Source organism: Rattus norvegicus, chromosome 10, assembly GCF_021556685.1.
Source record: "Rattus norvegicus strain SHRSP/BbbUtx chromosome 10, alternate assembly SHRSP_T2T, whole genome shotgun sequence".
Taxonomy (NCBI): domain Eukaryota; kingdom Metazoa; phylum Chordata; class Mammalia; order Rodentia; family Muridae; genus Rattus; species Rattus norvegicus.
The window spans coordinates 70,239,540-70,267,483 of record NC_141543.1 but is presented as its reverse complement, the minus strand read 5'-3'; the positions used below and the strand labels follow the sequence as shown (position 1 = coordinate 70,267,483).

The window sequence follows — 27,944 nt, the reverse complement described above, 5'->3', positions numbered from 1 at the left end:
GCTAACAAAAAGCATGTTAACAGTCTGTACCACACAGCTGTAGGTGTAGCTTAGGAAGGAGGGGAGAAGACTCTATATTATGATCAGTTTACATACAAAAGAGATATAAAATTCTAATTCTCGAAAAAGAATAATGAATAAGAGAAGCTTCAAAGGGAAAGAATAAAAACCTGAAGTCAAATTTCAAAGTTACATTTGTATTCATCCATAAAATAGTGACTTACCTCTTAAAGCCTAAGAGTGTCTTCCACACTTTAAGACATACTCTCCAAACTTCCAAATCAGAACGAAAATGAAGCAAATTCACCACAAAGCAGAAAGCCCGTAAATCAGATACTCACCATATTGTTAACATTCTTTAGAATGGTGGTGAGTCCACTGATGACCAAAGAAAACTTGTACTTGGAAATGTTGATCAGACACTCCTTGTTGTGCTCCGTGCTGACTTTGGTATGTGTGTTCTGCTGTCCTGTTTTTATTGGAAGCTAATAGGGAAAAAATAGTAAGATGTTACTCTTCAAAATGACTAAACACGTATTTTCAGTGAAAAGTCACAACTTTTTAGGAAATCTTTATCAACCAAACCTATCAATATTTATATCTCGATTATAATTACAGCACAATATAGGATTTAGAGCAAATCCTAAATGGTTTGTCAATTTTCACTTTTGGTTTTCTTTCTGGAAGTCATAAACCTGTATCTGTAAAGTCAAATCATCTACTATGTGCTTCCAAGATGATGACCCACAGAGCCAGGGCTATGTCCTTTTAGCTACAAATTAAGAGACTTCTGCAAGAAATACACGTAAGTCTTTAGTGTATACATTGATTTCAAGCACTTAATAAACTACAGACCAAAAAACTCCAGGCTACAAACTCCTAATCAATAAAAAACAACAGCCAGTTGTTTAAATATAATAAACTATAAAATCATTAACAGACTTAAAACTGACCACAGTAAAGATAACCAACCACATAACCAAGGCAGTAGCAACACAACCTAGAAATTCATCTCACTGGGGTTCAGAGCTAAACAAAAAATTCACAGCTGAGGAATGCTGAATGGCTGAGAAGCACCTAAAGAAATGTTCAACATGGGCTGGAGAGATGGCTCAGAGGTTAAGAGCACCCGACTGCTCTTCCAGAGGTCCTGAGTTCAATTCCCAGCAACCACATGGTGGCTCACAACCATCTGTAAAGAGATCCGATGCCCTCTTCTGGTGTATCTGAAGACAGTTACAGTGTACTTATATATAATAAATAAATAAATCTAAAAAAAAAAAAAAAAAAAAAAAAAAAAAAAAGAAATGTTCAACATCTTTAGTCATAAGGGAAATGCAAATCAAAACAACCCTGAGATTCCACCTCACACCAGTGAGAATGGCTAAGATCAAAAACTCCAGCGACAGCAGATGCTGGCAAAGATGTAGAGAAAGAGGAACACTCCTCCATTGTTGGTGGGATTGCAGACTGGTACAACCATTCTGGAAATCAGTCTGGAGGTTCCTCAGAAAACTGGACATTGCACTACCTGAGGACCCAGCTATACCTCTCTTGGGCATATACCCAAAAGATGCCCCAACATATAACAAAGACACATGCTCCACTATGTTCATAGCAGCCTTATTTATAATAGTCAGAAGCTGGAAATAATCCAGATGCCCTTCAACAGAGGAATGGATACAGAAAATGTGGTCCATCTACACAATGGAATACTACTCAGCTATTAAAAACAATGACTGGGCTGGAGAGATGGCTCAGTGGTTAAGAACACCCGACTGTTCTTCCAGAGGTCATGAGTTCAATTCCCAGCAACCACATGGTGGCTCACAACCATCTGTAAAGAGATCTGATGCCCTCTTCTGGTGTATCTGAAGACAGCTACAGTGTGTACTTATATATAATAAATAAATAAATCTTTAAAAAAAAAAAAAAACAATGACTTTATGAAATTCATAGGCAAATGGAGGGAACTGGAAAATATCATCCTAAGTGAGGTAACCCAATCACAGAAAAACACACATGGTATGCATTCATTGATAAGTGGATATTAGCCCAAATGCTTGAATTACCCTAGATGCACAGAACACATGAAACTCAAGAAGGATGATCAAAATGTGGATGCTTCACTCCTTCTTTAAAAGGGAATAAGAATACCCTTGGGAGGGGATAGGGAGGCAAAGTTTAGAACAGAGGCTGAAGGAAGAGCCTGCCCCACATGTGGCCCATACATATACAGCCACCAAACTAGATAAGATGGATGAAGCAAAGAGGTACAGGCAGACAGGAACCGGATGTAGATCTCTCCTGAGAGACACAGCCAGAATACAGCAAATATATAGGCGAATGCCAGCAGCAAACCACTGAACTGAGAACAGGACCCCTGTTGAAGGAATCAGAGAAAGGACTGAAAGAGCTAAAGGGGCTTGAGACCTCATATGAACAACAATGCCAACCAACCAGAGCTTCCAGGGATTAAACCACTACCCAAAGACTATATACATGGACTGACCGTGGACTCTGACCTCATAGGTAGCAATGAATATCCTAGTAAGAGCACCAATGGAAAGGGAAGCCCTGGGTCCTGCCAAGGCTGGACCCCCAGTGAACAGAATTCTTGGGGGGAGGGCAGTAATGGGCAGAGGAATGGGAGGGGAACCCCATATAGAATGGGGGTTTAGGGGGATGTTGGCCGGGAAAGGGAATAACATTTGAAATGTAAATAAGAAATACCCAACTTAATAAAGATGGAAAAAAAGAAAAGAAAAGAAATTCATCTCACAGGAAAACAAATTCTTTGGAGGGCTCACATTTACACTAACCTGTGGATGAGCTCAATGGCACTGTCTAGAAATGCATCTCAACTCAGAAGCATAATTCTGTACACGAGCATGACAACTGAATTCGCTGTTCTATTCTTAGATGCTGGTGATGCTAAGTGAGAAGCAAGGAGGCTCCTCTGTGAGACCACACCCAAGACTGAGTTTCCACTTGAAAGATGGATGCAAGAAAAGGTGGGAAGAACAAGTGACATGCCCAAATGTTTACTAGTCAGTAGGACAGAGTTAACTTGACAGCAAAGAAATACCAAATATACACGGGATGAGGATGTAAGGAAGGTAGTGCACAGAAACTATAGAATTATATAACTAACTACAGAGAGGAGGAAGCTGGGCAGTAGTGGCACATGCCTTTGAATCAGGATTAATTCAGGAAGCAAAGGCGGACAGATGTCTATGAGTTTGAGGCCAGTCTGGTCTAAGAGCAAGTCCAAGACAACCAGAGCTGCACAGAGAAACCCTGCCTCAAGAAAACAAAAAGGATTGTGGAGGGAAAAAAGATGAAAACTCAAAAAAAGGGAATTTTCAAAGGTGAAGATGGCAAGTGTGCTGGATTGAGTATACTCGGCCCATAGGGAGAGCTACTGTTAGGAGGTGTGGTCTTGTTGGAGTAAGTGTGCCACTGTGGGGGTGGATTTTGGAGGTCTCCTCCTATGTTCAGGTTCTACCCATTGCAGAAGAGAGCTTCCTAGTTGCCTGAGGATGCCAGTCTCTCCTGGTTGCCTTCAATCAAGATGTAGAACTCTCCACTCCTTCTCCAGCACCATGTCTGTCTGCATGCTGCCATGCTTCCTGCCATGATGATAAAGAACTGAACCTCTACAACTGTAAGCCAGCCCCAGTTAAATGTTTACTTTTAAAAGAGTTGCCATGGTCATGGTGTCTTTTCACAGCAATGGAAACTGTAACTAAGGGAGCAACAATACAGCTTGTAAATCTAAATCTCCCCAGCTCTTCCTTATAATCAACAGAGAATCCGGAAGAATAAAACTGCAATCTTACACACATCCACAGATAAACAGAAGGACAAGATTCCCCAAGTACAAGTGTACAAATGTGTAAAGTGTGAGTTTGTGTGTGAGCGTGAGTGTATGTGTACAAATAGGACCCACTTAACACAATACTAGGGTAGTGTAAGTATATACACAAAAGGCAACAGAAAGCCTGATTAGTGAACAGATTTTCCCAAATGACAGTACATTCTCAATGGAAACACAGCAGGCCTACTTAGGAAAACAAAAAACAAAAAAGCAGAGATGTTCAAATAGACCTACACAACAGGACCATGCACTAGTCCAAAGAACTGTGGCATATTCTAAATCACAAGTAATAGAATTTTCTGCAATGATATGCTGTATCTGCAATGATCAGGACCTTGGCCACTAGCCAGCTCTACGTTGCTTTTGTAAACATCTGTACTATAATTACTCCAGATGAGGAATCAAAAGTTTGATTTTATTTAAATTTAATTTTAAGTAGTTATATAAGATGATTCAGCTATCAAATCCTATTAGGCAATAGTGTTCTAAACCATCCAATTGAAGAATCACTTATTCCAAAAAGCAGCCTATTTTAAAAAGAAAATGCTGAAATTAAACTCCAAATTGACCAGAGAGTGAAAAAGCAGGCAATTATTGGGATTTCGTTCTGCAAAAGAACGAAACAATCATGGTTTTTTTTTTTTTTTTTCAATTTTATGAACTTTAACTTCACCATGTAAGTTACAGAAATCCACCTCAGGTCATCAGACTTGTTGGCGAGCACCTCTCCAGCTCAGTCATCCCACTGGCCCCCTAGACCTTCCCGGTCTTCCTCCTTCCTCACTGTGTGCACACTTCAACACCCTGCTTGTGCTACGCTGCTTCCCCATATGCACCTGCTCAAACTCTGTGCTAATACACTCCTGCTCCCACCGTACAGAAGAGTCACAAAGCCCAGCAGCACTTTCTGGGCCCACTCAGGTACTGACACCTATTTAGGGACATCTTTCTTATAAACTCTATCATTATCCCACTGAGACTTCGTTATCTTATGGCCTATTGTCCCCTTCCTCCCTGTTTGAACTAATGTCCTGTGTCTGACCATCCTCTACAGAGTAATCTCTCCTGTTCCACTCACTTGTCTGACTCTGCCTACCCTGCCACATATGGTCACTCTTTTTCTGTTTTATGCTGCTTTCCTCCACAGGGATCCCTTTTTCATCTTGATCAGGCTCTTACCCAAGTGTGTACACAGATGCCTACTTGCTCTGTGGCTTTTCAGCTTTACAGAGGGAGAGAGGGAAATGATGGAGCCAGCGTTTTCTGTGCAAACGGTATGACTGAAGTTTAGGCTGGTAAGAAACAGGCTCCAGCTGGGGTGGTAGATATCTGGGAATTAGCTTTTGAATTTTCAATAGTGGTTGCATAAATAGATTATTTGTGGAGTGAATATAAATAGGTTCTATAAAACTTAAAGCTTCTTTCTGTGTCTGAAAAACTTGGGCAGCTGTAAATTCAGAACAGCAAGAAAAGAATAAACTAAAACTTAAGCATTCACAGAAAAATGAATTCAATGGAATTAACTTCTTGACAAAATTAGTTTGGCTTCATGCAAATACCTTTGCCTACAGATGTTTTATAATCTGTATTATTTTTAAAATGGTAATTATGTAATACCTGCTTTATGAGCACAGGATTAAATTACAGGCTGTTATCCCACTCTGCCCAACTTTAGTGATTCATGTACTATTAGCTTAGCCATATCCTGTGCCATGTATTCCTGGCTTAACAATTTGCAGTTAGCTTACCTTTTTCATTTAACTTTGTTATAGGAATAATAGCTTTGTTTGGTTGCCAATTATATACTTAATGACATTAAAATAAAGCAAAGTTCATAATTTTAAGTTGATTAACACTGTATAAAGCACTATTACAATATATAATATGTAACCAGTAACACAGAATCTTCTGGGAGATGTGCTTAATATAACCAGCTACAATATTCAGGAGTAGGTTAATTTTTTAATGTATTAATAATTAATAATAATGTGTATGTCTATGTACCATGTACATACAATGCCCTTGGAGGCCAAAAAAAGGGAGTCAGATACCCTAGGACTGGAGTTTAAAGATGGTCATGAGCTGCCATGTGGATGCTGGGAATCAAGCTAGGTCCTCTAGAAGAGCAGCCAGTGCTCTTGACCACTCAGCCTATACTCCAGCAAAGAATACACTTTATTAATATGTTTATTTCCTAGTACCTAAAGATGAATGTTGGGTGTTCTTCCTTCTTGTGGAATATTTTTCCTTTGCTTTTTTTCCTGTGTGTACACTAAATGAAATGTAATGTCATCCCTAACTTTCACTACAGTCTGAGAAGCCCTTTAGAAATTCAATAGAATGTACCCAGAAGCAAACTTTTAGTCTGTGACCTTTCAAAGAATTTTTGAGTGAAACTAGAAACAAACAACTCATTGTTCACAGTTCTTTGTTTAATGTTAGGCTTTCTTCTTCATAAATACCTATTTGCTGAGATCTTACAGTAGATCATATTTTGTGGGGGTTTTTTAGTTTTTTTCTTTGTTTTTGAAGATTTATTTATTATATTTAAGTACACTATAGCTGTCTTCAGACACACCAGAAGAGGGCATCAGATCCCATTACAGATGGTTGTGAGCCACAATGTGGTTGCTGGGAATTGAACTCAGGACCTCTGGAAGAACAGTCAGTGCTCTTAACTGCTGAGCCATCTCTCCAGCCCAATCATATTTTGTTTTAAATAGAGATAATTCAAAGGTGATTATTTTTCCTGATGCAACTAACATCTTTATATTCTATTATGTCCAAAGATATCTCTATATTCTATTATATCTAAAGATATGTAATACAGCATACTTTAGAAGTTTAATTCACTTTCCCCGATTGTGAAAGTAATAAACGCTCACTGACAAGAAACCCATGAAAGAAAAAACAAACTTTCAAATACATTTTGCTCAAAAAAATTTTTCTCTAGAAAATTTTCATCTACCCTAGACTCAAACTCTATTGCAGTCAAAGATGACCTTGAACTTCTGATCCTTCTGCCTCTAGTCCCCAATTACTAAAGTTGCCAGCATGTACCACCATGCCCAATTTTACACAGTGCTACAGACTGAGTCTATGACTTCATGCAGGCTAAACAAGTACTATCAGCTAAGCCACTCCCCAGCATGCCTATATGATTCTTGTGACAAATGGACTTAGCCACACGATAGGCTGTTTAAAGCTTATCACTCTTGCACTTTAAATTTCATGGTAGCAAGAAAGATATCTTTCTCAAAAGTCATTTTATCCTTTGATTAGAAGGTTTTATAAAGGCAATTAATGTTTGTTGAGTAAAAGAATAAAATACACTGCCTTTCCTATTGCCTTTAACCACCATTTATTAACTACTGGGATAATGTGCCTCGAACTGTGGTCCAGGAGCAACAGGAGGCCTCTGCTAGTCTGCAGACAAAGTACAGACAGTTCAGTGAATTCGGAGGGAAGGACTGAACAGCCATTTCCTTTGCCTATATTTTAAAACCTGAACGATAAAATAACCTTTCCACAATAATCCTATTACTTAATAGGTGACTATCTCCATAATATAAACGACCAGGTTCTTGGCATAATTCTTCAATCAAACATTACTTCCCAGGCAAAGACTTACATTTGGAACTTGCTTAGCTCCATACCAACCTGCCCTACAGAAAGGCACACGCACAGGAGCTTCCAATTATGGCTCATTTAAGAGTACACTTTTACATTTGTTTTCCCATTTAGGCATAATTAGCAAATAAAAATTTAATATATTTAACTTATATAACAAGTTTTCAATATCCTGTGAAATCATAACCACAATTGAGATAGTCTGAATAAAAATGATCCCCAGGCTGGAGAGATGTCTCAGTGGTTAAGAGCACCGACTGCTCTTCCAGAGGTCCTGAGTTCAATCCCCAGCAACCACATGGTGGCTCACAACCATCTGTAATAAGATCTGATGCCCTCTTCTAGTGTGTCTGAAGACAGCTACAGTGTACTCATATATAATAAATAAATCTTTAAAAAGAGTTCTAAAGAACATGCTTCAAGCAGAAGAAAAATGAGACAGAAAAGTCAGATTCAGGCTGTTAAGCTCAGCAGTTAGGTGCACTGACTGCTCTTCCAGAGGTCCTGAGTTCAATTCCCAGCAACAACATGGTGGCTCACAACCATCTGTAATGGGGTCCAGTGCCCTCTTCTGGTGTGTCTGAAGCCAACTACAGTGTGCTCATATAAATAAAATAAAATAAAACAGCCAGATTCAATAAGGGGGTGGGTAAAAAAAAAAGGCAAATAAAAGTCTTATAAAGTAACAGAAGTAAGTTCAAATATGCCAGTAATCATGATAAATGTAAATAAAATAAACATTCCATTAGAAGAAAAAGTCAAACTCAACAAGAAGTGGAATGCATGCAGCTTGGTGGCAGACGGCTTGCTTGTCCAGCACGTGCAAGGTAGAAGAAGGTAGGGAGGGAGAGAGGTGGGAAGGAGGAAAGGGAGAGAAGAAACAAAGGCACAAAACACCAGAAACGGAAGATGACTTCACAGCATGAGAGTCTGACTTCTGCGCATCTAATTACATACACATAACAAAACTGACATGTCCACTACTCTGGACTAGCGAGATGGCTCAAAAGGTAAGAGCATCTACTATCCAAGCAGGAGACCTGAGTTTTGCTGCTGGTACTCAGGTAAAAAGCTGGACATGGCTGTGCACGCACCTGTAGCCTCACTGACATTAGGGTAAAAAGAATGGAGGACTGCCGGGGCTTGCTGGCTACCAGTCTAGCTCTAAGTTCAGTGAGCCCTGTGTCAAAAGAACAGGGCACAGTGACAGAACAGAACACTCAATACCCTCCTGTGGTTTATGTGTGTGCACATGCATAGGTATAAGCATGTGTGCACATACCACACATATATGAACACACAATAAAAGAAGTTAAAAAAAAATCACATCAAATTCAGTGCAAGACTGCCTAACATGTATCTCTTTCAGTTATACAATGTAGTAAAGGGAAAAAATTAGAATGTAGAACTTGACCAAAACAACGCATAAGAATTATACCCAATAGGGCTGGGGATTTAGCTCAGTGGTAGAGCGCTTACCTAGGAAGCGCAAGGCCCTGGGTTCGGTCCCCAGCTCCGAAAAAAAGAACCAAAAAAAAAAAAAAAAAAAAGAATTATACCCAAGAATCTGAAATTATACATTACTTTCAAGAACATCTAAAATCTTTATAAAATGAACATCATGACTATCTAGACTCCAAGATGGCCCATAATTATTCCTACATTGTAGTATCTATAACCTTGTATAATTCTTGCACCATATATGAAAGCTGTTCTCTATAAGATAGACGGAGGGTGGAAAAAAAAAATGTGGCTTCTGATTCTCTCAAAACATTCACCTTCCACAATGCCAATTGTCATGTGTTCAAGAAGACCTATCAACAGGAGCTGAGTAAGCAGCTAGAAATAGATTGGATGGATGGATGGATGGATGGATGGATGGATGGATAGATGGATGGACAGATGGATAGACAGATAGATGGATGGATGGATAGGTGGGTGGGTGGGAGGGAGGGAGGAAGGAAGGAAGGAAGGAAGGAAGGAAGGAAGGAAGGAAGGAAGGAAGGAAACTGAAGTACCTCCCTATAGCTACAAAAATGACTTTACTTGGAAGAGAATAATGGAGTCCATGTCAAGTCTTTAGATGCCTGCCGCCCCTCTGCAATCTTCTGAAGAACTGTGAGCAAAAGCTACATCATGAAGCCACTCATGGCTTTTAGAAAAGCACAACTTTGAGATATTAAAATTGTCCATTTTTTTAAAACTAAACATGGTATAGACTTGTAATCCCACTGCTAAGGGAGGCTTACACGGGAGTCCATCACTCAAATGCTAACCCATGCAAGAGAGTACAAAGCAAGCCCAAGTAACTCGGTGAGAATCTGCTTCAAAATTAAAAAGTAAAAGAACTGCCGGAGAGACGGCTTAGCAGTCTAGAGTACTGGCTACTCCTCCAGAGGACCTAGGTTCAATCCCTAGCACCCACAGGGCAATTCACAACTATCTGTAACTGTGCTTCCAAGAACAAATTTATTAAAAATAAATCTTCTTTTAAAAATAACAAAATAAATGTAAAAACTAAAGAAGATCAGGTATACAGTCCAGGGATACAGTGCTTCTCTAACATGAACTACATTTTGGAAAATTGTGTAACAACAGTAAGTAATAAAATATTCAACTATAAAAAGTTAAGGTCAAATATGAAAGTACTAGTAACATAAAAACCATATTTGCTGACTATACAATTAAAATATAAATATTTTTATTTAATTTTTATTGAGAATTTCATGTGTTTACAATGAAATATGATTATGTCCAGCCCCATTTCTCCCCTCCAATGCCCCAGATCTCCACACATCTGCCTCCCAACTTCATGATTTTTAAAAAAAAAAAAAAAAAAACCTCTGAGACATCTCTCCAGCCCTTTTTTTTTAAATAGCCTACTGAGTCCATTTAATGCAGACCACATGTGCATGACTACAGAGTTATTGGAGCATGGGCAACCAACACTGGCCAAAGCTTAGGCGATTGTTCCCTCCCACAGCAGCTACCCACTACCAATAAATAGCTCCACTGTCAGAGTGAGGCCTCTCAATTCCTCCCTATTTATGCTGGCATTTTGGCTGGCTTGATCTTGTACACTGAATTATAAATTAATAAATAAAACCAGACACTGGGGGTGGACACCTTTAATCCTCGTACTAGAGAAGCAGAGGCAGACAGGTCTCTGAGTTTGGGGCCCGCGTGGCCTACAGAGTTTTTTCCAGGACAATCAGGGCTATATAGAGAACCCTGTCTTAAAAAAACCATAAACAAACAAATACACAAACAAACAAAGATAGGAAAACATCTCAAAGACAATAAAATGCACTGGATAAAAGGAAAATTATAACCAAAAAATGAAAATACCTAAAACTGAAAAACAATCAAGAGCAAGGCTAAAGAGGCATCTCAGTGGTTAAGAGTGTGTGCTCTCTCTAGCTCAGTCTCCAGGGTCTATGTCAGGCAGCTAACAGAGTGCTGAGAATACAGCCTCAGACGACACACACACACACACACACACACACACACACACACACACACACACACACTTATAAAAATCTTTTTTAAAAAAGGAAAAACAGGGAGCCAGATAATTAGCTCAGCTGTTAAGAGTACTTGCTGGGGTTGGGGATTTAGCTCAGTGGTAGAGTGCTTGCCTAGCAAGCGCAAGGCCCTGGGTTCGGTCCCCAGCTCCGAAAAAAAGAAAAGAAGAAAGAAAAAAAAAGAGTTCTTGCTGCTCTAACAAGAGGCCAGAAGTTTAATTCCCAGCATTCGCATGACAAGACTTTAATTCTTGTCCCAAGGGATCTAATGCCCTCTTCTGACCTCGATGGATGCTATACATTGTACATGTTCATTGCACATACACATACATTCATACATGCATGCATGCATGCATGCAACATACTCATACACGTGAAATAAAATACATTTAAAAAGTAAAATATAATGAAATTCCAAATATGGAACATGGTTAAAGTAATCTTCTGCTACCTCCTGGAAGACGTTCTATATCACCAAGCAGGCAGATACAAATGTTAATACACAACTCCACAACAGTGAGCAACAGGAAGACATGCTGGACGTAGCAGCACTGGGGTCACCGACTTCTAAAAATAATTTGGCACTGTGTGGTAAAACTGAGCATAATCATACATGCTAAAACTGAGCAGGTCTACTACTAGACATACATTCTCGATGGTCAGAAAAGCATTATTAATTACAGCAAAAACACTGCAAAACGGGGCGTAGCCCAGGATGGAACACTTGCCTAGAAGGAGCAAGCAAATCCTTAGGCTTTGACGTCCAGCACTGCCAGGAAAGAAGGAGGGAAGAAGAGAGTGTGTGTACTAAATGTTTATTATCAACAGTATAAATAGTGAAATATGAAACAGTTTGTAGCAGTAATGAGCTCCACAACAGACATAACACTTCAAATGCTTCTGAAAGACAAACACCTACAGTATTTCTGTATCATTAAAAAGTGTCGGGGCTGGGGATTTAGCTCAGTGGTAGAGCGCTTACCTAGGAAGCGTAAGGCCCTGGGTTCGGTCTCCAGCTCCGAAAAAAAAAAAAGAACCAAAAAAAAAAAAAAAAAGTGTCAAAGACAAGTAAACAAACTTGTTTGGAGAGACACACACACACACTGAGCCATCTCTCCACCCATCATATACTCTTCTATACACTGATCCTCTGCAGTAGGAAACAAGACTTGACTTGGTGAACACAGAAGCACGTGCCCTACAATCCCAACATTTGGGAGCTGAAGCAGGAGGAATACAGTGAGTTCGAATTCTGCCTGAAAAAGAAGAGGTAAAGATGGAAGAAGGAAAAATAAATAAACTAACATTTAATAGATGAACTGACATTTAATAGATGAACCGACATTCCTAAAACAGCTCAATTTAAATCAAGTGCCTATGTGTAAAAATAACTAATATAAACAAAAAGGTTTTAAAGCATTTTAAAAAATATTCCCCATATATTTTACATATAAAAATTTTTTCCCATTGTGTATGTTTGTTTAAGGCAGGGTCTTATTATATAGCCCGGGGCTGGCCTCGAACTATATAGCCCTGGATAGCCTTAAACTCAAAGAAATCCACTGGCCTCTGCCCAAGTGCTGGTATTAAAGGTATACACTTTCATACCTGGCTGGGAGACACAGAATACAAATAAACTTCAGGCCAGTAGTTACAGAGGAATAAAGGGGATCAGAGGGTGTGAAGAAACCTTTTTTTTTTTTTTGGTTCTTTTTTTTCCGGAGCTGGGGACCGAACCCAGGGCCTTGCGCTTCCTAGGCAAGCGCTCTACCACTGAGCTAAATCCCCAACCCCGTGAAGAAACCTTTATGTGCAACATTTTATAAAATAGACATACTTACACTACCTAGGTTAAGTGACACACACCCATAATCCCAGGCGGAATAGACTTAAGGCAGGAAAACATTAAGTCCTAGACCAGTGTGGGTTACACAGTAAGACCCATTTTCAGAATAATAAATTGGTCTGTCATAGTCAATCTTTACTGTCGAGCTGACAAGACTAAGAACCACAGAACCCTTCCCAACACATGGGAGGGTTTACAGAGATGCTTAAGGTGGCAGGAAGACCCACCCTGAGTGTGAACACCACCATTCTATTAGTGGAAGTTGCACACTCACTGAAATGGAGAATGCTGGGTCGGAGAGATGCTCAGCAGTTAAGAGCACCAGCTGCTCGTCCAGACGACCCAGGCTACATCCCCAGCACCCACTTGGGAGCTCGCAACTGTCTGTAACACACTTCTAAGGGATCTGATGCCCTCTTTCAAATGATTTCTCACAGAGAGGAGAAAGAGCAGTAACTAAGACACCGTCCAGAAGTTAAAAGAGAGAGACTCTGTCCCCAATTTTTCTCAAAAGCAAATGCCACCCAACATGGAAGTTACTTGCTTCCCAAACGGATGGATGCACCATACAAACATGAATGTAGCTTCTAACAAATTATTAAAAAGTGACTGTCAGTTTTAAAAAACAGTAAAGTTGGGGCTGGGGATTTAGCTCAGTGGTAGAGCACTTGCCTAGCAAGCGCAAGGCCCTGGGTTCGGTCCCCAGCTCCGAAAAAAAAAAAAAAAAAAAAACAGTAACGCCAGTTTTTGGTTCACTTCAACAAAATCAAGTGTTGCTCTCCTGACCACACATTACTATTCTCTAACTAAACAGAAAGGGGAGGGATACTAGCTATTAATTTTTATCTACAATACTAGATAAACACTTCGGTTATCAAAAATAAAAATAAAATTGTACATGGTAGTATCTTTTTTACTATTATTGTTTTGGGATTGTAATTTTTTTTTAAAGGCTCTCATGTGCCCAGGCTGGCCTTAAGACTTGGTTGAACTGGAGAACTACCTGTCTCTTTCTCCCAAGTGCTAGGATGACAGGCGTGAACCACCACTCCTGGCACTTTCATTATTATAACAACCACTACTTAGGGTGGTTTTCTATTATAGACCTGCGGTGATTTTCCCCAAAACATCAACCTAATGAAAAGGTTTCATCCATAGGGTGAAACTTTTGCATATCATTCTGTAATACATCTATCTGTATTGACTTAAATTTTACAATTTTTTTCCAAAAACATTTTTAAAATATATTTCTAGAAAATATTGTCCTAAATATGACTAAAACCTAAACAACTCAAATGAGCTATACCTGAGCTCTACCTGAGCTATAATGCCTCAGCGCGCAAAACCCAATATACAATTTACAAAGTTTATAGTATTGAAAACCAATTACTCCCTACACTTGAAGTCCAAAGAAAATAAGGAAAACACCATTTTGAAAATTATTAATACATGAATTGGAGAGATGGCTCAGCAGTTAGGACCACCACTGGCGCTCTTCCAGAGGTCCTAAGTTCATATCCCAGCAACCACACGTGGCTCACAACCATCTGTAATGGGATCTGATGCCCTCTTCTGGCCTGCAGGTGTACATGCTGCAGAGCAAAACAAAAACAAAGACAAAAACAAAAAAGAACAACAACAACAAAATAAAACACATGAATTAACTGGGCAACTACTACTAGCAAACTTTAAATATAGGAGTGGGGTATAGTTTAGTTCTATTATGATGTTAAATGTCCTAGATTTAAAACTTATTTTGCCAGCTAACGATGTTGGTTCTTACTCTCAAAGGCACCCTGGGGCATCCTGGGACAGGCCATGATGCCTACGATTAAATGTCAAGTGTTTCTTTTCATGTACCCCAAATGATATGCGTGTGTGGACAGAGAAAAGGCAGAGAGAATAAGTGAAGCTATATATGAACAGGAAAGCACAGTGGTGCCTGCAGTCCCAGCTCTTCAGGGTGTGGGAAAGTACAAGCTTGAGTCTGAAGCCAGTCAGGGTGAAATATGGAGAGTCAATCTCAAAAAACTATCCCCCAACATAACAACAACAGGGTAGACAACTGGTGTATCAGGATAAAGAGGTAACATAATTTCTTGACAACTATTACAATGGTGAAAGCATACCAAGAAAGCAACACCTACTGCACACAGGCCTTCACATCTGCATATGTTGTTAGAGCAGCCCAGGCAAAGACAGAAAGAAGCCAGGACCAAAGAGGAGAGCTGTGTTATAACATAAATCTAACTGCAGAAGCAACTTTGGAACTGGGCAATGGAAGAATCTACACATGCATGTAGGAAAAGCTTCGTCACTACTAACGGAGCTTTAATGGAGGATTCTGAGGTGACTGTACAGAAGCAAACTCCACAGAATGCCTCTGTCTTTTCAGAGATTACACAAATGCTTTTGAATGAAATGTTGAAGAAATGTGAACAGTAAAGGTCATTCTGATGAGGTCTCAGAAATGAGGAACATGTCACTGCCAACTGGAAGAACACAGACCCTTGTCACAAGGAAGCAAGGGCTGCTGGATACAGCACAATATAGAGAACTGCCTAGCATGCCAGGATCTGGGTTCCACCTCCAGTACTGAAAAATAAAAGTTAAAAAGTGGTAAAGACCTGGTATGAACTGTGTCCTATCCCAGCGTTTGACAGGAAATAGGACTTCTGAGTGGTAAATTAGATGTTTGCCGGATGAACTACGTAAACAAAAGCAGGAGCCGCAGCATGGCTTCTCTTGACTGCATATAGTAAATCCAAATAGAGAAGTGACTTAAAGATGAAATTTATAATCAAAAGGAAAACAAATATTTTATTTGGGAGCTTCTTCCTGGCCATGTTGTAAGAAAATTTATGTCTGGGAAAGCAACACCCGCAGTTCTACGATGATTTTTGTAACAGACTAGTGGAAGCCAGATGTGAAGCATCAAGGTAACAGAAATGACCACAAAGGCATTCAGGAAGTTATGGGTACTGCTCCTCTTGTCACAGGCTCAGAATGCCACAGCTTGGGAAAGAGCCTGTCAAAAGAAGGGTTTGGATGGTCAAACCTTTGACTCTAGCCTAGAAGAGCCACAGACCAGCATTCCAACCCATGCCACACAGGCTGCCACTGCCCAGCAGAGCCATTAACACCAAGGCTGCCAAAGTTTTAAAAGCCCAAATTCCACTCCAGTGTGTGTGAAAGGCAAGATGTGGAGTAAAACTCATTATTCATGAGCCTTAAGATACACCGTTTACACTGCTGAGCTTTGGGCTTCCTTATGCAAGACCCACAATCCCTTTCTTCTTTCCTCTTTTTCACCTTTTAGGAATAAGAATGCCTATCTTGTGCCTGTCCCAAACTTGTATCTTAGAAGCAGATAACTTAACTTTACAAATTCATAGCTGGGCAACTTGCCTCAAGAGGAACAGCATCTTGACTCTCGCTTGTGATCACTTAGACGAGGATGAAACAAGACTCTAGACTTGGTGCTACTAGAACAGAGCAAACGTGCTCTACCTCCATATAACAAAGGCGTGGATGTACAGGACAATGGGGAGAATGCTACGGTCTGAATGTTTGTTTCACAATACCCCTATTCATATGTCGAAACTTAGCCCTCATTGAAACAGTTTTACAAGAATGGAAATTAGGTTATGGAGCCCTCAAAGAATGATTATGTCCTAAGAGGCCCAAGTGAAATAACATGACGGCTCATGCCTCTAATCCTAGCGCGTGGAGATGCAGAAGGAAGAGGAACTGTGATAAAGGCCAGCTAGACAGCAAGTTCAAGAAGCCAGCCTAAGCAATACACCTCAAAAATAAATAAATAAAAAGAGAGCTAGGGACGTGCTCAGTGGTAGAAGGCTCACCCAGCATATGCTAAGTCCCTGGGCTTAATCTCCAGCACCACAAAAAATAAAATTGGGGCCTACATGAAGAAAGGACAAGAAGGGACATTTAAGAAGCACAAGCCCTTTGACACCAAACCTGCTGTGTCTTACTCTTCACATTTTCAGTCACCAGGAGCGGGGTGGGTGAATTTCTGCTTCCCATTGTACTAGCTTTACCACAGCACCTAAATAGACAAAGATACCTTCTGAACCAGCTGCCTCCAAAACCACCAGTTGGGTTAATGCTCTGTTTATCTTCACTCAGAGAAAATATTTTCCTAATATTATTATTTAAAAAGTCAGCCAACAAATTTCAAAATCATTCTTCTTTTAGTCATATTAAAATAAGACGCCCCGTTACTGGTGTTAAAACGAAGCTGGAGAGGGGCTCAGTTAGTACAGCGCCTGCAAGACCTAACTTTGCTTCTTCCAGATCTATGCAGAGCCGAGCAAGGTGGCACATACCTATAATCCCAGTACTTGGGAAGCAGGGACAGGAGGACCCCTGGGGCTTACTATCCAACGTCAGTCACTTCAACATCCTACCTCAAAAGAGAAGTGGAGAAGTCACTGAAAAAGCCCTCTGACCTCCCACACATTCAGGGAAGGGCAGGGAGGAAGGTTGGAAAATGATGATTTTTTTTTTTTTAAAGAATGACTAAAAAGGCTAACAACATTTTATCAAATGTATAAGTGTGCTTTGTTAATTCACCATAAAAAAACAAACAGGGACAGATAAATGTTTATGAAGCTAACATGTAGCATTCAAAATTTTAAGACATAATAAAATACACTGGCAGACTTCACAATGTATCGATTTTAATAAGCTAAAATAACAAAAGGCAACAGTGAAGATTCTCATCTAGGTTTTTTTTTAACCTCCTTCACAGTAGTTGAGAAAATAGGTTTTGATTAACAAAGATGCTATGTGTTAGATGTGACATGGTGTCTATTAACAGTTTAAGCACCTGCCACTATGCTAATTTTACAACTTAGTTCAAACCAGAAGCTGAAGCTATTTAGCAGTGTGCTAATGGCCATGTGCTTTATTGGGCTGAATGAAAGAGAACTTCATTCATAAAACAGCAAGATGTAGATTAAAATAAACTTGGAATAATTGTGGAGAACAGAGCCAACACAAGTTTAACTTCCAGGCCTCAGTCTAGAAGCCCTTTCAACTTCAGATGAGACACTCAGTCTACTTTTAACATCCCAATGCTAAAATAATACCATTAGAGCTAATGGGGGGTGGGGGCAGTGAGGGGGGTGTTGAGAGCTGGACTCCATGGTACATACATTCCTAACAATGGAAGGAACAGAGACAGGTGGATTACAAGTTAGGAGCCAGGGAAATACTGAGAACTTGTGAGCCCCATACCCCCCATTATTTTTTAGATATGTGCGTGTGTGTGTGTGTGTGTGTGTGTGTGTGTGTATGTATGCATGCATGCATGTATATTATGGTGATCAATGCCTTTAATCCCAGTACTCTGGAAGCAGAGGCAGGTAGATGTCTGAGTTTGAGGCTAGCTTAATCTACAAGAGCAAGTTCCAGAACAGCCTGGGTGGGCTACACAGAGAAACAGTTTAAAAAAAAAAAAAATTACCGGGCTGGAGAGATGGTTCAGTGGTTAAGAGCACCGACTGCTCTTCAAGAGGTCCTGAGTTCAAATCCCAGCAACCACACAGTGGCTCACATCCATCTGTAATAAGATCTGATGCCCTCTTCTGGTGTGTCTGAAGATAGCAACAGTGGGTACTCACATACATAAAATAAAATCTTTTTTAAAAAATTACTAATAAACTTAATTAGGAAATATGAAGTTACAGAACCAAGAATTTCGCTAAAGGACTGCTGCCTCTAGCAGGACTAGAAGATTAATGTACTCACCAGACTTGTTAGACAATGTGAGAAAGAAAACTTTGTACCATAATTGAAGTTTGGAGTCTCTATGAATGTTTCTGCCCATGTTTATTTACCAAGGTTGACCTCTACTGAGGCTCCATTCCCATAACTAAAGGAGACAACTCTGACTTACAAGTGGCCACTAGGCCCATCCACATATCAAAGAACATAATTCTAGGGGGCAGGGCAAAGTCACAACTGTTATTAAGTCCTGGTCAGCCACTGAGACTCTGTGCTCTTAACAGAGAAAATATAATTCTGCCAGGTGAGCAAGATGGAACTGAGTAACAACTCTTTATAAATAGTACTCTTGTACTTGTGAGTCTGACAATACCTCTGCTGGGTGACTCTTTCATCTGCCCAAGTGGCCAGACTTGCAGTCCCCTGCTTGTTTAGATAGTTCAAAATATAAACTGGGGCTAGACCTGGAAAGGACTTAAGGATGGCAGAGTGTATGGAATGCATAAGCCAAATGTGTGCATGCTAGTATCATCATCTATTGGAGGCTGGCTCCTCTTTAGGCAGTAGCCAGAGTCAGGCAAGCGCTATTAAAGAGCCTTTCCTTCACTAAGCTCTCAGTGTACAGAAGATTTATTATTTCTATAACAGTAGCACATGCCTGTAATCCTACCATTTGAGAAGAGCATAGACAGGAGAATCAGGAGTCAAAGTAATCCCCAATACACAGTTAATTCAAGGCCATCTTGAACTACAAAACCATAACTCAAAGCAAAAACATAAAAAATAAACCAAATAGAGTGTGAGTGTGTGTGTGTGTGTGTGTGTGTGTGTGTGTGTGTGTGTGTGTGTGTGTATCTTTGGTGGATATTATAACACACACACATTCTTCTGGTGCAATAAATAAAAATCAAACCCTTGCACTCTACTACTAAGCTGCATCCCTATCTCAGAAGGGATGTTTTATATAAGACATTCATCTTTAATTTACTTGAAAACTAACCAAGTGAAACTATGGGAAAGGAAATAAATATTCCTCTAAACCAGGGGTTCTCAGCCTTTCTAATGCTGCAACCCTTTAAATACAGTTCCTCATGTTGTGGTGACCTCCAACCATAAAATAATACTCATTGCTACTTCGTAAATGTAATCTTACTACTATTATGAATTGTACTGTAAATATTTTTAGAGACAGAGGTTTGCCAAAGGGGTCAAGACCCACAAGTTCAGAACCATTGCTAGAGATCATAAGCAAAAAATTCAATGATTGAAGAGGAAAGATGAAATTGTGAACTGAAGTCAATATACAGTCAAGCCAAATAAAACAATGCACGACGAACAAGACTCCTTACAAAGAAGTGAAGATTGGGATGCGGATTAATGAAAGAACACTTACCTAGAATGAGCAAGGTTCTGAGGTCAATCTCAGCACCACAATCAGAGGGAAAGGGGTACACTTGCATCCTAGCACTCGGGAGATGGAGACAAACAGACTCAAGGGCTCACTGGCTACTAGCCATTCTAATGTACCAGTCTGGGTCCCAGTGAGAGACCCAGTTGAATAAACCGAGTGTCTCAATTAGATTTCTATTGCTATGATAAAACACAATTACCAAAAGCAACTTAGGGGAGAGTTTATTTCATCTTACAACTCACAGGTCACACTCCATCACTGAGGAAAGTCAGGGCAGGAACTCAAGGCAGGAACCTGAATGCAGGAACTGAAGCAGAAACCATAGAGGAAAGCTATTTACTGGCTTGCTTCTCACACTTGCTCAGCCTGCTTTCTTATACAATTCAGAACCACCTGCCCAGGGGTGAAATCAAGCACACTGGGCTGGATCAGACCTGCCTAGAGGCAATCTGACGGAGGCAGCATCTCAACTAAGGTTCTTCTTTCCAGCTATCTAGTTTGTGCCAAGGTGACAAAAAACAGAACAAAGCAAACAAACAAACAAATGTTAATAATTAAAAAACAGTCAGGACAAACAAGATAGAGCAAGGGAATTTTCTTTTGGAATGTGGTCTATGATGTGATGTCTATGTGCCAATATATGGTCTTACACTACATACCAGCAGCACTAATTAGACTCAGTGGAGAAAGAAAAGGAAGGCAGGCAGGCAGGCAGGCAGACAAAGGAAGGGCGTGAAGGTGGGAGGGAGTTGGAGGACTCAGGTATAAAATTACCAAAGAATAAGTAAAATAAATAAGTGAATAAAATTTTAAAAGATGGACAGTTCCTGAGGAATGGTACCTTAGGTTGACCTCTGCTCTACACACACAAGTGCACATGTATACATCTGCATATATATGAACATGCATCAGCACATTTTTTAAGCCCTGTCATTCACAACTTTTCCCTATTTTCAACTTACTCCCTTAGTTTCTTCCTGTCCTTATTTAACCATCTAAGCCTTCCAGTATCTCCTACACAAATCTCACATTCAGGCTCTCTAAATTCCTACAATCAATTCCCTGAGCTTCATTCCCATCACAACAATCTGTTATTCTCACTGTCTTTAAGGCTGTCTCCTCAAATCCATCTCCAGTATAACCAGAGAGACTGTTTAAAACATAAGACCACATATTCATACTTAAAGCCTTTCAATGGGTCCCTGTCACACACACGATAAAGTCAAACTCTTTCAACAGTCCACTGTTACGAATCATCTAAGCTAGAACTGTGTGCTGTATCTAGAGAAATTAATAGGGCACTATTAAAAACTTACATTCTTCAGACCTAGAATGATTTCTGTAGAGTAAGAAAATCAAAATAAATTGTTGCCAGGAAAAGTTTTCAATATCTGAACTGTGTTGAAACACTTCTACTTTAATAGGTCCACTGACATTTTTGCAAATCCACTGTATTTCATGATTATCTTGAAAATTAAAGAAAAATAAAAGTTTCCTCAAATTCTAATTCCCAAACTGCATTTGGAAACATTTATTCATGAAACATCATGTAGACTAAAACCATACAATACTGAATAAAATTGTTTACTTGGTTTGAAATAGTAAAAAGCAGTTCATATTATCTAATAGATGTACTATATTTGAAAGGCATATTTGTTCTAGAATTAAACCAATTTCTAATCTACAAATACTGATATAAACTTTATTTATTTTAAAATGTCAAATGATTGTATTTAAGATGATTTGATTAGAACAAGATGAGAAGGAAAGGGTCAGTCTACAGCCAACAAGATGGTTCAGTGGGCGAAGGTGCTGTGTCTGAGAACCAGTTCAATCCAGGAATGACATGTTGGAAGCAAAATGACCAACTCCCATAGCTGTCTTCTGACCTCCACTAACATGCTGTGGAACATGTCATAATAATACAAAACAGTAAGTAAAAATATAAATTCTTAAAAATTAAGAGCTATTCTTTAATCTGTTAAGACTTGACATATGCCAAACAGTTCTCTTGAAAAGCACAGAAAATCCTTTCTCAGAAATTCATTCAGTCAATTCTCAGTCTCTTCTACGTGCATGCCACATATACAATAGTGGGGGCAGGGGGAGCAAAAATCTTGGTCTTTCTGGAATATGTTTAATAGAGAAAATAATAATTAACAAATATGGCTTTAGAGTTCTAAAAATAAAATTCCCTACCTCTAATAAGAAATAAGGTCTTACATGTGGTTATGTTTTAATAGCTCCTTGAAGAGAAAAACTTTATAGTCTTAAGTTCTTCAGTTCCAACTCTCTCAATATTTCCACTGTGCTTTAATGGCCAGGCTGCATAGGTCTAACTAGTTAGATGCTCTTAGTCCAGTTATTTAGATTATTCTTCTGAAATACATACACAACTCTTCATTTGAAAATTACTAGGTCTAATAATAAAAAAGTAAGTCTTTTGAAATTTGGTAGAGCGGGGGCTGGAGAGATGGCTCCACTGTTAAGAGCAGTTACTGTTCTTACAGAGGACTTGGGGTCAGTTCCAAGCACCCACATGACAGCTCACAACTCTTTGTAACTCCAGTTCCAGTATCCAGTGTCCATTTCTGATCTTCACATTTACCAAGCACACACATACATGGCAATATATATACAGGCTAAAAACTCATACTCATAAAATAAATAAGTGCAAAAATTAAATTTGGCAAGCTATAATAGTATCAACAATGTAGTTTATAACAATGGACTTCTACCGAGTTCTATAAAATTTGAAACAATGGAAAGGTAACAAAGATAAATTTGTATGGGTAAAACTATATAATTCAAAACTCACTAGGTTTATACTTACTGTAGCTCCCAACAACTTCGTAAACTATAGTCATGGGGGTCATGAAAATTCTGGCAATAATGAAAATTTTCTCAGGTGCAACAATCAAAAATGAGTTGGTGGTACTCACTCCTGGCATCACGGACTTTCACTGCAGACTTGGAACACACAGGAGTGTGCTCTGAACTGCACACGCCATCATGAGACACACGTAACAACACATGGACAGGATCTAGATACTGTGCATCAGTTAGTCTTTTCATTACACATACAAAGTTTTCTGGTTTTTTTTTATAGAAACACAATGGTTTAATTATGAAAGGCAATGGCTTGCAATGTTGTTCTACCATGATCCCTCAACATGCAAATATCAAATTAGTTTACCTTTGGATTGGATTATATTAGAATGTTTGACTTTGAAAATTATTCTTTAAGTGGACTAGGGATGCCTCAGTTGGTAAAGCACTTGCCATGAAAATGTGAGTATAGAATTCTATCCCAACAGCCACAACATACATCTAAAATCCTAGTGTTGGGGGGAAAGACAAAGGTAGATCATTGAGGCTTACTAGCCAGCCAAACTACTCAAAATGACACACTACAGGTTTAAACAAGAGACCCTATCTCAAGAACTAAGGCTGAGAGCAATTGAGGAAAATACCCGACACTGGCCTCTAACCTACAACCTCTCTTTGAGTTGCCGCTTTAGCCCACACACCAAACACACGGGCACGCGCGCGCGCGCGCACACACGCACACGCACACACACACACACACACACACACAGAATTCCATTTGGGATTACAAGAGAATTTCCAACACTTTCTGAAATGACCCTAAACATATCTCTGTCATTTTGAACTATATATGTATTTACACAAATGGCATTCTCAACATGACAATTATAAACCAAAATATCAATCACCTCTGAAACACAATACAGATGCTCTACACTCTGCAGTATCAAACACTCCAAGGTTTACTTTTATGTAAAAATAACCACATCCATTGCATTAGCATGCATATTTGCATTCATTAAAATGATTTTAGTTTTATGTGCATTGGTGATTTGTTTGCATGTATGTCTATGTGAGGGTGTCAGATATCCTAGAAGTGGAATTCCAGATACTTGTGAACTGCCATGTGAGTCTTGAGAATTGAACACAGGTCCTACAGAGGAGCAGTCAGTGCTCTTGCCACTAAGCCATCTCTCCAGCCCCTTGCATTCATATTAAATAAATGGTAAAATCACATTTATGCCAAAGAATGTTTTTAAAACAAATTTCTTTTTATTTACTAGGAATAAATGTTTGAGGCTAGAGAGACAGCTCAGAGGTTAAGAGCACTGGCTGTTCTTCCAGAGGTCCTGAGTCCAATTCCCAGCAACCACATGGTGGCTCACAACCATTTGTAAAGGGATCCGATGTCCTCTTCTGGTGTGTCTGACGACAGCTATAGTGTATTCACATATATAAAAAATTTAAAGAACAAACAAATAAACAAAAAAGAATAAGTGTTTGATCTATTTTATGGACCTATATACCCCTGGGCTGTGTAAATTTTTCTCTGGCTATGTTAACAAGTAGAAAAGGTTTAGGAAGCTCTGCTCTATATTGTAGAAAGAGCAATTTAACTTTTTTTAAGTCTATAACATAACTATTTTGTTTTCCTTTCTTTTTTGAGACAGTGTTTTACTATATAGTCCAACTGTCCAGAACTCAGCATCTCAAGTGCTGAGACTATGGACAAGAGTCTTGTTCCCACCCCCCAAACTAAAAATGAAATGCTCACAAAGTATTGACGAGGGTTAACTGCTAATTACAGTGGACAGAAACATACTTTTAAGGAGAAAATAAGTCACATGTATACATATAGAATTATCATAGATATGCTCATATATAAATGTTCTAGACAGACTTGCATTTCTTCCTGAAATGTTTCTGCTGCCATCATTAAAGGACTCCAGAGACACATTGCTTATGACAAGACACACTGTTAACAGTGCTTCTGAACAAAGAACTCCCTTCATAAGAGAAGGAATGCAGTTGGGCTCTGGACTTTAGATTGCTTGGTCTCACGACATGGGCCATCGCCCCAAAGCAGATGTTCTAATAGGAAATGGTATTGAGAGAGCAATTGCACAGGGCTGGTGCTCCTGTCTGAGAGAGAGCACTTACTCTCTGAATCAAATCCTGCTTTCTCCATAGCCAGAGAGCATAAGTCTAGAAATAAAGAACAGCAGTAGCTGCTCTCACTCAGCCTTAAAAACTCTCCTGGCAGTTTTGCTCCCAATACTTCCAACTCAGACATCTGTGGTTTGCATGCTTTGATTCCTGAGAAAGAAACAGTACAAGCAGAATCCACTGAAAGATGACACTGCTTAGCTACCAAACCAGGCTCTCCCAACCTCAGCATTACTGACGTTTTTGACTGGATAATTCTGTTCTTTACTCCCCATCCCCAAGCACTGTCAGATCCAGGTCAGATGCTTTATGTCTACCCACATGATACCAAGAGCCTCACCTTCCCAAACTTGTACCTATTACAAATATGTCCAAATATTGTCAACTGTCCCCTGGAAACTCCTGGTTGAGAATCACTGCACTATATCCATAGTCAAAGGTCACTCCATTAAATGGTGTAACCCATTCCCACAACCAAGGAGATATAACACTGATACTACATAAAGGAAACAGAGAAGGAAGACTGGAACCTTGAATCCAAGAAATGCCTCTAACCTCATACTGTGTAAGAGCAAAGGTTAATATAAATCACTACACTACACTGCAGGACACTGCACTTCACTGCAGTACACTACACTGCACTATACTACACTGCACTGCAGTACACTACACTGCACTATACTACACTGCACTGCAGTACACTACACTGCATTGCACTATACTACACTGCAGTGCAATACACTGCACTGCACTGCAGTACACTGCACTGCACTATTCTACACTGCACTGCAGTACACTACACTACACTGCAGTGCAGTACACTACACTGCACTGCACGATACTACACTCCACTGCACGATACTACACTGCACTGCAGTACCCTACACTGCATTATTCTACACTGCACTGCACTATACTACACTGCACTGCAGTACCCTACACTACACTGCACTATTCTACACTGCACTGCAGTACATTACACTGCACTGCACTATTCTACACTGCACTGCAGTACACTACACTGCAGTACACTACACTGCACTGCACTGCAGTACTCTATGTGCATACACACACAGCAGGCGCCTGGACAGACTCATATTCTCCTGGATAACGGGTGGATTACCACAACACCTGACGTCCAAAATGATGGTCAAGGATATATGAATCAGGCAACAATAGAAAGAAGTTACACCTAACAATGCTCCTGTCTCCACTCCCCTATTAAGCTAAAGTTACAGTTACAGGCACATATGTGGCTAACCTGGCCTTTTTTATCAGCGTTGGGCTCCAAACTCTAATCCTCCTGTTTGCACAACAACTGCTATATCCACTGAGTCATTTATCTTACACAGCTCCTACCTTGATTTCTGAGATAGACAATCTCTCAAGAACTTGGAGATACATAATTAAGCTAGACTGGCTAGCCAGAGAGCCCCAGGGATCCACCCATCACAGATCCAGCAAACAAAACAGAGTCTAAGAGCTCATGGATCTTTTTTTTTTTTTTTTATGGCTTTTTTTTTTTTTCCAGAGCTGGGGACCGAACCCAGGGCCTTGTGCTTCCTAGGCAAGTGCTCTACCACTGAGGGGTTGGGGATTTAGCTCAGTGGTAGAGCGCTTGCCTAGGAAGCGCAAGGCCCTGGGTTCGGTCCCCAGCTCTGGGGAAAAAAAGAAAAAAAAAAAAAAAAGAGAGAGACAAGAGCTCATGGATCTTAAACAGTCTGTACTCAACTGAACTGTTTTTCAAAAGAAAGGAGGGAGTGAGGCAAGGAAGCGGCAGGGCCAAGAAACAAGACACAAATGAACGAGCAAACAGCCGTGAAGAGAACAATAACAGGAGCAAGTCCTAGAGACCTGGGCCTACATTTTCTAATTAAATAAATGAAAGACCTTAAGCAATTAAGTAACTGTGTTATTGCTTCCTAGATGATCTATTCTCTATTCCTTTCTCTGGGTTCCAATTCTTCAGAGAAATTTCCAGTCATTATTCTTGTCTTTTCCCCTAGTTTCTTTGCAAATGACATGGTTTTTGGCTTTACTTAAAAAATTAATTTTATGGGGTTGGGGATTTAGCTCAATGGTAGAGCACTTGCCTAGCAAGCGCAAGGCCCTGGGTTCAGTCCCCAGCTCCAAAAGAAAGAAAAAGAAAGGTTGGGGATTTAGCTCAGTGGTAGAGCGCTTGCCTAGCAATCGCAAGGCCCTGGGTTCAGTCCCCAGCTCTGAAAAAAAGAAAAAAAAAAAAAAAAAAAAAAAAAACGTTTAGCCGATTATTAGGGTTGGGGATTTAGCTCAGTGGTAGAGCGCTTGCCTAGGAAGCGCAAGGCCCTGGGTTGGGTCCCCAGCTCCGAAAAAAAGAACCAAAAAAAAAAAAAAATTAATTTTATTTGTGTGTATAAGTGTCCACATGTGTGTAATCGGTGTCCTTGAAGCCAGAGGATAATACTGGATCACCTGGAATCAAAGTTACAGACATGCAGCTATGTGCTGCCCAAAGTGGATCCTGGGAACCAGATCCAGGTCCTCTCCAAGAGTGGTAACTGTTGAGCCGTCTTTCTAGCCCCACACTACAGGGTTTTAGCTTATTTGTTGTTTAAGTCTTTCTCAGCTGCCAACTTTCTGGATCCACTTCTACAGTTTACTTTGCCTTTTGGGTATGGACCACAATTTTTCACCTTTTTTACATCCATAGAAACTGCTTGTTGCACTATGAATATTGCAAATAAAAGAACCTTAAAACTCTACAATGTATCTTCTTAGTGGGTGAGAATTACTAGTTCTTCATTAAGCAAAAAGGATCGTCTTTCTCAAGATAATCACTGTAATCCAATCAGTTACTGAAGTGGGCCAGAGATCCGCAGCACTTTCACTAAGACTCTGCTCATGTCTGGCTTACCTTTTTCCCTCAGC

The 27,944-nt window shown here is 39.8% G+C and overlaps 1 protein-coding gene across 10 annotated transcripts in view; it reads right to left on the bottom strand.

Moving 5' to 3' along the window:
• The window catches only part of Nf1 (neurofibromin 1), a 232,595-nt gene that overhangs the window by 189,696 nt on the left and 14,955 nt on the right, over nucleotides 1-27,944 (bottom strand). For all 10 annotated transcript variants that reach the window (XM_087569750.1, XM_087569756.1, XM_087569753.1 and 7 more), the window contains 1 exon segment: nucleotides 342-485. In XM_087569750.1, the coding sequence (XP_087425876.1) occupies nucleotides 342-485 (144 nt within the window).